This window comes from Corythoichthys intestinalis, chromosome 2, assembly GCF_030265065.1.
Source record: "Corythoichthys intestinalis isolate RoL2023-P3 chromosome 2, ASM3026506v1, whole genome shotgun sequence".
Lineage (NCBI taxonomy): Eukaryota > Metazoa > Chordata > Actinopteri > Syngnathiformes > Syngnathidae > Corythoichthys > Corythoichthys intestinalis.
This window is the reverse complement of record NC_080396.1, coordinates 44,798,863-44,812,576: the sequence shown is the minus strand read 5'-3', so window position 1 is coordinate 44,812,576 and position 13,714 is coordinate 44,798,863. Positions and strand designations below refer to the sequence as shown.

At 40.9% G+C, this 13,714-nt stretch overlaps 1 protein-coding gene across 2 annotated transcripts in view; it reads left to right on the top strand.

The window, feature by feature from the left end:
* Positions 1-8,780, top strand: part of LOC130904655 (cyclic nucleotide-gated cation channel alpha-3-like) — a 28,225-nt gene extending 19,445 nt beyond the window's left edge. The window contains exons 2-4 of one of the 2 annotated variants that reach the window (XM_057817580.1): positions 3,826-3,927; positions 4,009-4,115; positions 4,190-8,780. In XM_057817580.1, the coding sequence (XP_057673563.1) occupies positions 3,842-3,927; positions 4,009-4,115; positions 4,190-5,547 (1,551 nt within the window). In that variant the 5' untranslated portion in view covers positions 3,826-3,841 and the 3' untranslated portion in view covers positions 5,548-8,780. The remainder of the gene's footprint in view (positions 1-3,825; positions 3,928-4,008; positions 4,116-4,189) is intronic. The other variant, XM_057817571.1, reaches the window with a different exon arrangement.
* The last annotated feature ends 4,934 nt before the right edge of the window (positions 8,781-13,714 follow it).

Below are 13,714 nucleotides of genomic sequence, written 5' to 3'. Positions count from 1 at the left end.
AGCATATTTTGGCAGAACACACAACATTTCAAAATAAAATTTGTTCTTGGGCACGTTGCCATTTGAAAACACCGTACTGTAAACTAAATAGTCAGAAAAAGTTATTAAAAGTTAAAGTTATTAAAGTTATTAAAGACCTTTAATATTTTTTTTACTATTTAGTTACACAAATATGATCTATAAACCGTGCAAAACTTTATTGTTGATGAAAATACACTAACAATCTAATGTTTTTGTTTTGTTTTGTTTTATTTTTTGTTTTAAATATGTCCTCCATTTTGACCTGACGGACACCCTACTCTCTACTATCAATATGTAAAATGTAGTTCAGCACTAGAACACTAGACATAATCATCACAACCAGAATTGCTGTAAAATAGTGGGTGTTCCCTGATCCACTGTTTTAACAATAAATAATAATAATACTAGGGCTGTCAAACGATTAAAATTTTTAATCGAGTTAATCACAGCTTAAAAATTAATTAATCGTAATTAATCGCAATTCAAACCATCAATAAAATATGCCATATTTTTCTGTAAATTATAGTTGGGATGGAAAGATAAGACACAAGACGGATGTATAATTCAACATACTGTACATAAGTTCTGTATTTGTTTATTATAACAATAAATCAACAAGATGGCATTAACATTATTAACATTCTGTTAAAGCGATCCATGGATAGAAAGACTTGTAGTTCTTAAAAGATAAATGTTAGTACAAGTTATAGAAATTTTATATTAAACCCCCCCTTAATTTTTTCGTTTTAATAAAATTTGTAAAATTTTCAAACAAAAAATAAACTAGTAGCTTGATGTCAATAATTACACAATACTCATGTGGTGCTGAAACCCATAAAATCAGTTGCACCCAAGCGCCAGCAGAGGGCGACAAAACACCAAAAAAACAAGTAACAAATGGACTTGACACTGTGCTGTCATTTTAATCTGTTTGAGCGGGGCATGTGTGTTAAATGCGTCAAATATTTTAACGTGATTAATTATTAAAAAATTATTACCGCCCCTTTACGTGATAATTTTCACAGCCCTAAATAATACATTTTATATATAGAGCGCTTTTACCAATGCTCAAAGACGCGTCACAGTTGAAACACAGAAAAGCAGCAAACAACATGAGCAGAACAAAACAATAAAGAAGAGAATTATAAATTAAAAGCTAGTTTAAAAAGGTGAGTTTTAAACATTTTTTTTTAATGTAGGAAGGTCTCAACAGGTACGGATGGGTTTAGGGAGTGAGTTCTAAAGAGAGGGGGCAGCAATGGAGAAGGTTCTGTCCCCCCAAGTTCGGTGTGTTATTTGTTGGGGCAGTGCGAGAATGTTTCCATTAGATGAGTGGAGGTAACTGGAGGGGGTGTGGGGACAGAGAACGTCTGTGAGGTAGTGAGGGGCCAGGTTATAGACCCCAATCACCAACGTCACACAATGACGTGTCGCTGTATTGTGCTGCCATATCGTCCGTCATTGTGTGTCCGTATTCTCAATGGTCTCATTTATCGTGCAACTTATAGTGAAATTCATGGAAGCCCCGGTGCTTTCAGACGCTGTAAACTCATTGAATGCGTTTCACAAAAGACGTTATGTGGAAAAGCTTCGGTCGATCCATTCGCCAGATCCATATTTGATGCCTAAATCGATATTTTTCGACCCGCTGTCTTCGCCATCTCTGCCTGACATCTGCTACCCTGATATCTACAAGTATCTTGTTCACAGAAACTCAGCCTATTCTCACGAAACTTTGAAAAACTTTAAGAGCAGCACTCTAAGCAACATTGCCCCGTGTGACCCTTTACTTCCAATTTTCTAAAATGCCGACAAGCAATTTAAAAAAAAAAGTTGACTGTGATGGCCGACGCTTCAAGGATAGGTGGATATTGGACTATTTCTTCAATAAAATACGCAACAACTGTGTCTGCCTCATTTGCAAAGAGACAGTCGCTGTTATCAAAGAGTTCAATATGACGCGATATTACCAAACAAGACACGCTGACATGTACGACAACATTGCAGGGAAGATACGCAGCGAGAAATTAAAGCAACTTGAAGCTAGTTTAATTTCACAGCAGCAGTATTTCGCAAGAGCCCAAGTGTCGAAAGGGAACGCCACAAAGGCAAGATTGTTGAAATTATGAATTTAAAAAATAATAATAATAAAGCAAATGTGACACACAGAAGAGCTTGCTAAAATTTGTTTAAATATATTGTTCTACGTAAATCAGCCAAGGTAGCCCCCCACATTTTTACCACACCAAATCTGGCCCCCTGTGCAAAAAGTTTGGACACCCGTTTAACTGATGACCCATAGACGAGGCCAGCTTCTTTCACTTGGTACCAGCTAAATATTATTCAAAAATAATGATGGCGGAAGAAACAAACATCTTGAATTTGAAACTGTATGTTGTCGGCGATTAGCCTCGCAATGCTCTTAATTGTGGTTGTCAGCCCAAAGCCCTCTAAATATATATCAAATGCATCTTACCAGGTATGAAATGACTATTACATAGTCTGTGGTGATCGTTTGGTGCCCAGTTTTCTCGTCGAATTGCAGCAGTCCATCTCGCTCTCCTCTTCGGGTCTCTCAGAATACGGTAGAACTTCAAGTCCAACCGCCACACACACCTTCACCATTTTGATTATTAATGTGAACGAGCAGAAAAACACGCCGCAATAGGAGGCATGTACGTAGCGGTAATGTGTATACACGACGAGCTGACAGACAATATGGCGGCTCCAGGCAGGGGGCGGAGTTGAGACGTCATGTGATTGGGGTCTATTGAGTGCTTTGTATGTATGAGGATGATTTTAAACTGTATCCTGTGTGAAATAAGAAGCCAGTGCAGTTTGTGGAGTGCTGTGGTGGTAATGTGATTCCTACAAGGGGTACGGGTGAGAAGGCGTGCAGCAGAGTTTTGGAGTAGGTAATTGAGGAGTTCGAATGGAGAACCGAAAAGAATGCTGTTACAGTAATCAAGTCTGGAGGTGATAAAATGATGGATGAAGGTTTCAGCAGCAGAGAAGGTGAGGGAGGGGCGAAGACCGGCTATGTTCTTGAGGTGGAAGAAGGCAGTTCTGGTGATGTAGTTGATGTGCTGGTGGAATCTTAGTTTTTTGTTGAAAATGATACCTAGGTTGCGGTAATGTGTTGAGAGAGGCAGGGTGCAGTCATTGATGGTGAGGGAAAATTGACTGTCTTTGATGCGAGCTGCAGGGTCGATGATGTTTATGTCCGATTTGTTACTGTTAAGTTGAAGATAGTTTGCTTGCATCTAGGATTTCATTTCACTGAGGCAGTTGTGAAGTGTAGATTCTGTGCTGTGCGAAAAACTGAAATGGTAAAAACAAACACACACCACCAAAAAAAAAATTTGATTCCCAAATTTGTTTTCTTCATGTAAAACTACATAAGTGCAGTCATTTACATTTTTTGACATTGTCACTATTTTATAGCACCTCTAATAACCATCATTTTGTACAGTTTACCATTTTATTTCGCTCATATTCAAGTACTTGATTGAAAGTGCCGCTTGGGTACTCACCATTTTCATCGCTAATGCTGCGTCCTCAGCAGTAGCACTTCCTCTAGCAAGGATGTCTGACTCTTGCTGTCTTTAGTCACGCGCCATACTGCAATTGTAGCCACTGTATTGATGATATACAGTATAGTATAGGCTCGATGGGCTGTAGGTTCTGTTTTGCATTAAACAACTCGAGACAGTTTTTGTTATTTAAATCAAACATAACGTCCAAGGTGGTGATAGAAAATTCAAATCAGATGTGTGACTGTGATTAAATGTGTTGCGTTGTTAGAAAGGAAGTCTGGATCATGGACCCAGCCACAGATATCTACTACTTCTGGTTATGTGTCATATCCATTCCTGTCTTCTACAATCTGATGTTGCTGGTGGCCAGGTCTGGACACTTTTGCTTTCTACATACATTTTTTGTTCAGTACAATTGGAGGTGAATGCGAATGTTGACGGTGTATTGCAGAGCTTGCTTCAATGAGCTGCAGAATAACAACACAATATTGTGGACTGTGTTGGACTACAGTTCAGACGCGCTCTACCTCTTGGACACATTTGTAAGAGCTAGAACAGGTCTGTGGCCTTTTTCAAGCATAGTTTAGTAAGAAAAAAAAACAAAAAAACAATAATCCTGTTCTCCTCCATAGGTTTCTTGGAGCAAGGACTGCTCATACGAGAGGAGAAGGTTTTAAGGGAAAAGTACATGAAAACAAGGCAATTTCAACTAGACATCATATCCATGATTCCCACCGATATTGTATTCATCAAAATTGGACTGAATAATCCCGAGTGGAGGTTCAATCGTCTCTTCAGGTTGGCTCGACTCTTTGAATTCTTCGACCGAACCGAGACTCGTACCAATTTCCCAAACATTTTTCGGATTGGTAATCTTGTACTTTACATCATCATCATTATCCATTGGAATGCTTGCATCTATTTTGCCATCTCCAAGATTCTGGGCTTCGGTTCAGACACGTGGGTTTATCCAGCAACAAGGAATGCTGAATTTCAACAGCTTACCCGGCAGTACATTTACTGCTTCTACTGGTCCACACTGACCTTGACCACTATTGGCGAGACACCGCCCCCAGTTCGTGATATTGAGTATTTCTTTGTAGTGGCCGACTTTCTCACCGGGGTCTTGATCTTTGCTACAATTGTAGGCAATGTCGGTGCCATGATATCCAACATGAGTGCTGCTCGAGTAGAGTTCCAAGCCAAAATTGATTCAATTAAGCAGTACATGCAGTTCCGGAAGGTGACCAAAGATCTTGAAGCCCGAGTGGTCAAATGGTTTGATTACCTGTGGACGGAGGAGAAAACGTGTGATGAAAAACAGGTGCTCAAGAACCTTCCAGATAAGCTCAAGGCTGAGATCGCCATCAATGTTCATCTGGAAACTTTGAGGAAAGTGCGAATTTTTCAAGACTGTGAAGCGGGTTTGCTTGTGGAGCTGGTCCTCAAACTTCAACCCCAAGTCTTTAGTCCCGGTGACTATATCTGCAAGAAGGGCGACATTGGGAGAGAAATGTACATCATCAAAGAAGGGAAGTTAGCCGTCGTGGCAGATGACGGGGTCACCCAGTTCGTGGTCCTCAGTGATGGAGCCTATTTTGGTGAAATTAGTATTTTAGGCATCAAGGGGAGTAAGGCGGGGAATCGAAGAACAGCCAACATCCGAAGCGTGGGCTACTCCGACCTGTTTGCCTTATCCAAGGATGACCTAATGGAGGCGCTCACGGAGTACCCTGATGCTAAGAATGCACTGGAGGAGAAGGGCCGCGCAATCCTGATGAAGGACAACCTCATTGATGAGTCACTTGTCACAGCAACAGACGCCAAAGACTTTGAGGCAAAAGTGAATGCAGTCGAGGCCAGCCTGGAGGTCATGACGACCAAACTGAAGAAGTTGACAGAACATCATGAATCATCCCAGCGCAAGCTCAAACAGAGGCTCACTAATTTGACAAACCAGGTCCGAACCCTCACAGTAACTGACGAGTAGCGAGGGCTCAAGGCTTTCTCAATTTACCGACTGCTCTTCAGGCAGACTGTTAGTTCCATCAATGGCTCATGTTTATAATAAAGGCTTTACATTCTTTTCATGCATCTCAACATCATAACTGACATAATAATATTTGGGAGCATAAGTATGTTGCGAAACCTAATGGTCACGATTGCTCTTTAAAACTCGGGGAAAAAAACCCCACTGTATTATATATTCATTCATTCATTTGGAGTTTTCAATCAGCCTACCATGCAGTTAAGTTGGTTTTCTCCTGGTACTCCTGTTTCCTCCCACATTCCAAAGCATGCGTTGTTGGCTGATTGAGAACTCCAAATGTATTTAAGTGTGTACATGATTGGTTGATTGTCTTATTGTGCCCTGCCTACTGTTGTCTGGTTAGGCTTCAGCACCCCAGTTACCCTAATGAGGATAAGTGGCATGGAAGATCAGTGAATTAAAAAATGACTGCTCAATGAATATTTTTGATAAACCCAAGAATAATATGAAAAAAATTGCTAACATGACTGTTCTCGATATAACCTGTACAATTCTATTAAAAGTTATGAAATCTCTTGAGACGTGAAGTAAAAAGATTTTTTTTTAAATATTTGTAGGATTTCATTACACCATAAAGCATTTTCCACAAATTAATTTAACAAATAGAGCCAATCTTGAATGCTTTTCTTCTTAAGGCCTTCTCTCTCCACAGCTCCAAGACGTAAAAGACGGGATGATGTTGTCACGCGTATTAAACAGTATCTATCTGAAATTCCGGACGTTCATTACTTTTGCAAAGTTATTGTTGTCCCATGTTTTCTCCGCTAGATTATTTTCTTCACTTTATATAATTGTTCAAATCGGATGCCGAAAATGTTGGGTGACCCTACAAATTGTGACCAAAACTGAATACAATGATGTGAAGTTCCATATTTCAACATTTTATTAAGAATTTAACATAGGTGACAGGTCCAAAGTTTAAACTGAGAAAATATTTTTGAGGGGAAAACATCCATCTACCGCTTATCCATGGTCGTGTCACAGGGGCAGCAGCTTCAGGAAGGAAGCCCTAACTGCATCCAGCTCTTCCAGGGGGATCCTGAGCAGTTCCAAGGCCAACAGTCAGAACAGTCTTGCCAGCGTGTCCCTGGGGCCTCTTCCCAGTAGGACGTGCCCAGAACTCTTTACCAGCGTCCAAATGACATCTTAATCAGATGCCCAAGCCACCTCGTCTGGCCTCTCTCGATGCGAAGGAGCAGTGGTTCTACTCTGAGACTGTTCCAGCTAAGAGAGATTCTCATCCTCTAAGGGAGAGCCTGGACACTATGTAGAGGAACCACATTTCATCCGCTTGTTTTTTCGGTCATGACTCATATAGAAATTCAGGGATATATGCATTTACTTACAAGAATTTTCAAATTAAAAAACTCTTTGTGATGGCCACCATATTGGATTTTGTATCCATACACAATAGCGTTACTTTACATTCAAATAATCAGGCAATTTTCAACTGCCCGTTTTTTGGCAAAAAACTAGTAATTTACACTTTTCTACATCCATAAAAAACTAAATTTGGCTTTTGCGTGTTTTACTTTATGTAACATTTCAATCTAAAAACGACGAGGGCCAAATAGCCAGGGAGACATGCTGAGGCAATAGTGTCATCGGAATTCAACCTAAATACATTGTGAATGTACATAGAAAAATGCAAAATTTGCTTTTGTTGAGTGAAACTCATGTGATTCTGCATGCCTTTCTCAAGTATTAAGTTTTTGATGTGAAAATTGAGTGATTCATTAGCTGTTGAAAAGTTTGAAAACTTATGTCAAAATTGCACAAAACTTATGTGTTATATACCTGTATATTGATATTGATCCTGAAAATACATGTAATTATCTCAGCAAGTGGTGATTTTTTTTGCATCAGAGTAAAATCTGAGAATTTTATAGCCTTTTTAAGTTCCGTTATACTTATATAAAAAAAAAAGTTTATTCGGGAATGACTGAATTTTTTGATGCCGCTGCTCATGGAGACTCATAAATGCCTAAGGGAGGTGTCAGTTTTGATTTTAGGTCGGCCCCCTACAGAGCGGCCCCGCACCCCGTCAACTGATAGTGATGTCTATGTCCCATCTTCTTCAAAGACCAGGGATGCAATTCTGAGGCCACCAAAATGGACCCCCTCAACGGCTCAGTTGCACCTGGATAACCTGGCCATAAAAGTTTTGAAAAGGATCAGAAAAATGTTGATGCTAAATTCCATGGTGTCAACAAATCTGCCAGAATGTTGGAAGAAGGCATTTTTTATCAATGTGAGGGATTCTTTCTTCTTACAACAGTCTGCTAATGTCTGGGGATTGAGGAGACAAGTTTTAAATTTAGAAATCTTAAATATTCTTTATATTCTTTGTTGCGCCTTCCTCTTTATATTGTGCCAAATGTTTTCTATAGGTGAAAGGTCTGGATAGCCATTTAAAAACTGATCCTCTTCCTGCACAATCAGGAAGTAGTAATTAATGCTGTGTGGGGTCTTGAATTATCATGTTGAAAAATGCAAGTTCTTCTGTGGACGAGATGATGTCAGGATGTGAGCATATGTTGTTCTTTATATGCACCTCTAATGACCTTTATATGCCTTTCCAGATGTGCAAGGTGCCCTTCCCACATCACTTATGCAACCCCATACTATCACAGATAGAAGATTCTGAATTGAGTGCTGATAACTACTTGAGTTGTCCTTGTCCTTTAGTCCGAATAACATGGCATCTGAGTTTCCTATATAGAACTTGTAATCTTGTGAACCACAACACAGCTTTTTCACTTTGCCATACTAAATTTTAAATGACCCCTGACCCAGAGAAAACACCTGCACTTTTGAGCACTGTTTAGAAATGGCTTCTTCTTTGCACTGCAGTTTCAGCTTGGAGGTCCCAAGATCACGGACATCCAATATGGTTTCTAGGCCTTGACCCTTACACAAAGAGCTTGTTCCAGATTCCACGAACCTTTGGATGTTATGCATTGTAGATAACTTCAAACTCTTCACAATTTTTCGCTGGAAAACACCTGAGATTGCTCCACTATCTTTCTGCACAAAATTGGGGCAATTGGTTATACTCTATCCATCTTGGCTTCTGAGAGATACTGCCACTCTGAGTTTTTTTTATACTGAATCATGTTGGACCTAATTAGTGGTAATTGTTCTTTAAGCTGTTAGTTATATGTACAGTGCCTTGCAAAAGTATTCGGCCCCCTTGAACCTTGCAACCTTTCGCCACATTTCAGGCTTCAAACACAAAGATATAAAATTTTAATTTTTTGTCAAGAATCAACAACAAGTGGGACACAATCGTGAAGTGGAACAAAATTTATTGGATAATTTAAACTTTTTTAACAAATAAACTGAAAAGTGGGGCGTGCAATATTATTCAGCCCCCTTGCGTTAATACTTTGTAGCGCCACCTTTTGCTCCAATTACAGCTGCAAGTCGCTTGGGGTATGTTTCTATCCGTTTTGCGCATCGAGAGACTGACATTCTTGCCCATTCTTCCTTGCAAAACAGCTCGAGCTCAGTGAGGTTGGATGTAGAGTGTTTGTGAACAGCAGTCTTCAGCTCTTTCCACAGATTCTCGATTGGATTCAGGTCTGGACTTTGACTTGGCCATTCTAACACCTGGATACGTTTATTTTTTAACCATTCCATTGTAGATTTGGCTTTATGTTTTGGATAGTTGTCCTGTTGGAAGATAAATCTCCGTCCCAGTCTCAGGTCTTGTGCAGATACCAACAGGTTTTCTTCCAGAATGTTCCTGTATTTGGCTGCATCCATCTTCCCGTCAATTTTAACCATCTTCCCTGTCCCTGCTGAAGAAAAGCAGGCCCAAACCATGATGCTGCCTCCACCATGTTTGACAGTGGGGATGGTGTGTTCAGGGTGATGAGCTGTGTTGCTTTTACGCCAAACATATCGTTTTGCATTGTGGCCAAAAAGTTCAATTTTGGTTTCATCTGACCAGAGCACCTTCTTCCACATGTTTGGTGTGTCTCCCAGGTGGCTTGTGGCAAACTTTAAACGAGACTTTTTATGGATATCTTTGAGAAATGGCTTTCTTCTTGCCACTCTTCCATAAAGGCCAGATTTGTGCAGTGTACGACTGATTGTTGTCCTATAGACAGACTCTCCCACCTCAGCTGTAGATCTCTGCAGTTCATCCAGAGTGATCATGGGCCTCTTGGCTGCATCTCTGATCAGTTTTCTCCTTGTTTGAGAAGAAAGTTTGGAAGGACGGCCGGGTCTTGGTAGATTTGCAGTGGTCTGATGCTCCTTCCATTTCAATATGATGGCTTGCACAGTGCTCCTTGAGATGTTCAAAGCTTGGGAAATCGTTTTGTATCCAAATCCGGCTTTAAACTTCTCCACAACAGTATCTCGGACATGCCTGGTGTGTTCCTTGGTTTTCATAATGCTCTCTGCACTTTAAACAGAACCCTGAGACTATAACAGAGCAGGTGCATTTATACGGAGACTTGATTACACACAGGTGGATTCTATTCATCATCATTGGTCATTTAGGACAACATTGGATCATTCAGAGATCCTCACTGAACTTCTGGAGTGAGTTTGCTGCACTGAAAGTAAAAGGGCCGAATAATATTGCACGCCCCACTTTTCAGTTTTTTATTTGTTAAAAAAGTTTAAATTATCCAATAAATGTTGTTCCACTTCACGATTGTGTCCCACTTGTTGTTGATTCTTGACAAAAAATTAAAATTTTATATCTTTATGTTTGAAGCCTGAAATGTGGCGAAAGGTTGCAAGATTCAAGGGGGCCGAATACTTTTGCAAGGCACTGTATGTGCAATTGACTTTTGCAGCATTTCATTCCTATCTGTCCAAACTTTTTTGAGATGTTGACGCTACAAAATTCAATATCACGATATTTTTGCCTTAAAATTATATATTTTCTCAATTCAAACTGCTGATCCGTCATCTAAGTTCCATTCTTATTGTCATATTGAAATTTGGAACTGCCACATCATTGTTTTTAGTTCTTAATCAGATTTTGTATAGTGTCCCAACTTTTTGGAAAAATGATTTGTACATCTAATGCACAGGACTATATAGATATTACCCTTTTCCGACTTGTCCTTTTACACAATTTAAAAAAAAAAAAAAAAAAAATGTGGCTGAACCCCATTTCACGAGATTGATAGTTGTTAACTGGGAGTACAGCTGCGGCCAAATTTGTGCAACCACACTAAGTCACTCATTCACATCCTCTCAAAAGAGTATTTAATTCTTTCCCCCTGACTTGGGTTGTACACATTTATAAGGCTGAGGTGAAAATTTGTTTCACAGAGAAGCCCAGACTTCCCTCTCCCCAGCCACTTCAACCAGCTCCTCCGGCAGAATCCCAAGGCGTTCCCAGGCCAGCCGAGATACATAGTCCCTCCAGCGTGTCCTGAGTCTTCTCCGGGGCCACCCGCCGATGGGACATGCCCGGAACACCCCTCCAGGGAGGCGTCCAGGAGGCATCTTAACCAGATACCCGAGCCACCTCAGCTGGTTCCTCTCAACGAGGAGGAGTAGCGGCTCTACGCCGAGTCCCTCCTGGATGACCGAGCTTCTCACCCTATCTCTAAGGGAGAGCCCGGACCCCCTGCGGAGAAAACTCATTTCGGCCGCTTGTACCTGGGATCTTGTTCAGTCGGTCACGACCCACAGCTCGTGACCATAGGTGAGGGTAGGAACGTAGATCGACTGGTAAATCAAGAGCTTCGCCTTTCAGCTCAGCTCCTTCTTCACCACTACAGACCGGTGCAGAGTCCGCATTCCTGCAGACTATGCACCGATCCGCCTGTCGATCTCCCGCTCCCTCCTACCCTCACTTGTGAACAAGACCCTAAGGTATTTGAACTCCTCCACTTGGGGCAGGATCTCATCCCCGATCCGGAGAGGGCCATCCACCCTTTTCCGACTGAGGACCATGGTCTCGGATTTGGAGGTGCTGATCTTCATCCCAATCGCTTCACACTCAGCTGCGAACTGCTCCAGCGAGAGTTGGAGGTCATAGCCTGATGAAGCCAAAAGCACCACATCATCTGCAAAAAGCAGAGGTGCAATTCTGAGGTCACCAAACCGGAACCCCTCAACGCTTGGGCTGCGCCTTGAAATTCTGTCCATAAAAATTAGGAACAGAATCGGAGACAAAGGGCAGCCTTGGCAGAGTCCAACCCTCACTGGGAACGAATTCGACTACAGCCAATTGATCAGTCTTTTTTTTTTTTTTTTTTTTTTAAATCACAAAACCTGGCATTTCAACATGAGTATATGTAGATATTATTTGATTGAGTCAAAGAATAGAGTATGGTTGACAAGCCACGGCAGTTTTGAATTATTAAATATAGTTAGCAAATTTTCTTTATTACTAAGGATTCAAAATGAGGAAAATTAAGCCCGGTCCATCAGATCTAAGATCTTATCTATAGGCATGCCAGTAAGGAAGCACAAAAGCAAGGGATCGGTGCCTTCGGCAGCAGTTGCATCAGAAAGTACAATTCATTCAAAATTTAGCGGGCCTTTGGCAGTATTGTAGCTGACTGTGCGCTGTCACTGCCGGCTGGCGCTGAAGAAAGGACATCCCAGTATTATTATACAAAGCCCATATTAGGCCTAAATAAAAAGCAAGCACATATGAACCTGATGGAAGATGTATTTTGGTGACAGAAGTCATATTTTTTTCCGCTGTTGCCCCCGAAAATAACAATAGAAGTTCAGCGGACGCTTGGCAGAATTGGGACCGACCACAATGCATCCAATGTCGGCCGCTGCTCCACGAAACGCTGTTGCCTGCCAGCCATACTGTGTTGTTACTCACAGCTTGATTTGTTTCACCTAGACAATGGCCAAATAACAAAAACACATATACAGTGATACTTCTACTTACATACGTTTCTATAAACAGAAATATCAGGTTATGACATGCCTCAACGGGAAAATATTGCCTCGTTACGAAATTTCAGCATGAGGCAAAAATGCTGTACAGTATTGTAAAAAATACATGTACTTCGTGCTTTCTAATGTTGAGCCATAAGAACCTGCTGCCCTATTAGTCCTAATCTTTCCTGTCATGCTTCAGTAATGCAATTCTCCTCTCCTATTGGCTAATTGTTGATGTTTCAGTTTGGGTATAGCAGTATGACGACGTGTAAAGGTGCGATGGCGTTGTTATAGCGGGCTTGACGTCTTCGCCAAATGAGCACAAGTCTCCTCGCGTTTTTATCTCGCAAAGAGATTTTTTTTTTTAAAGTCCACACACGATTCACTACATTAGCACAGGTCTCCTCGATTATAACATTTAATGTGGTGTTTCAGTAGTGTTTGGACGAATTAGGGCATTTACATTGAAAACATGTCTCTAATTACGTAATTTTCAGGTTACGAGACTACTTCCCGAACCAATTAATTAAGTAGGTAAAGGTACCACTGTACATGCAAGAAATGTATTTGAGAGATTAGGGGCTGTAACATGGCAGTGAAGCTTGATGGTGAAGTAAATGCAGACGCTGCAATTGTGCAGGGCAGAAAGCCACAGGCCGGTGGAGTGAATTCCTATACAGTGGTAGGGGTGAGCCAGAAAGCAAGTTGTAGGTGATGTCAACTGACCCCTTTTCAGACCGAACCAAAAAAAATCCTGGGAGCCAAGACATTAAAAAAAGATAATATATTAAGCCTCAATTGTTCCCAGTCTGTGCACGTTTTCTGCTCTTCAAACATATTTCATGTACTGTATTTAGAAACTAATCATAAATATTACTTGGCTATCCCTTGATTTATCCACTTTATACTTTATATATACACAGGCACACACACACACACACTGATGAGACAAAAAATGGGGCATACCTTTTAATTCATCTATTAATCAGGCAATTGTTGGGTTAGACTCAGCAGTCTCGGATCGTATTTCAATCTGCTTTCCAAGAACAGGTATTAGGCCCCTTGGTTTTATTGGTTTAGTGCAGAATACATTGACTGCCCTGCAGAAACTAAATGTCATGACGGCAAATCATAGCCTCAATGGTACGGTTGTGAGAGCTGTCAGAACAGCAGAGTTTATTTTTATTCCCAGCAAGTTTAACTGCCAGATTTTCAAGGACATTTGTCC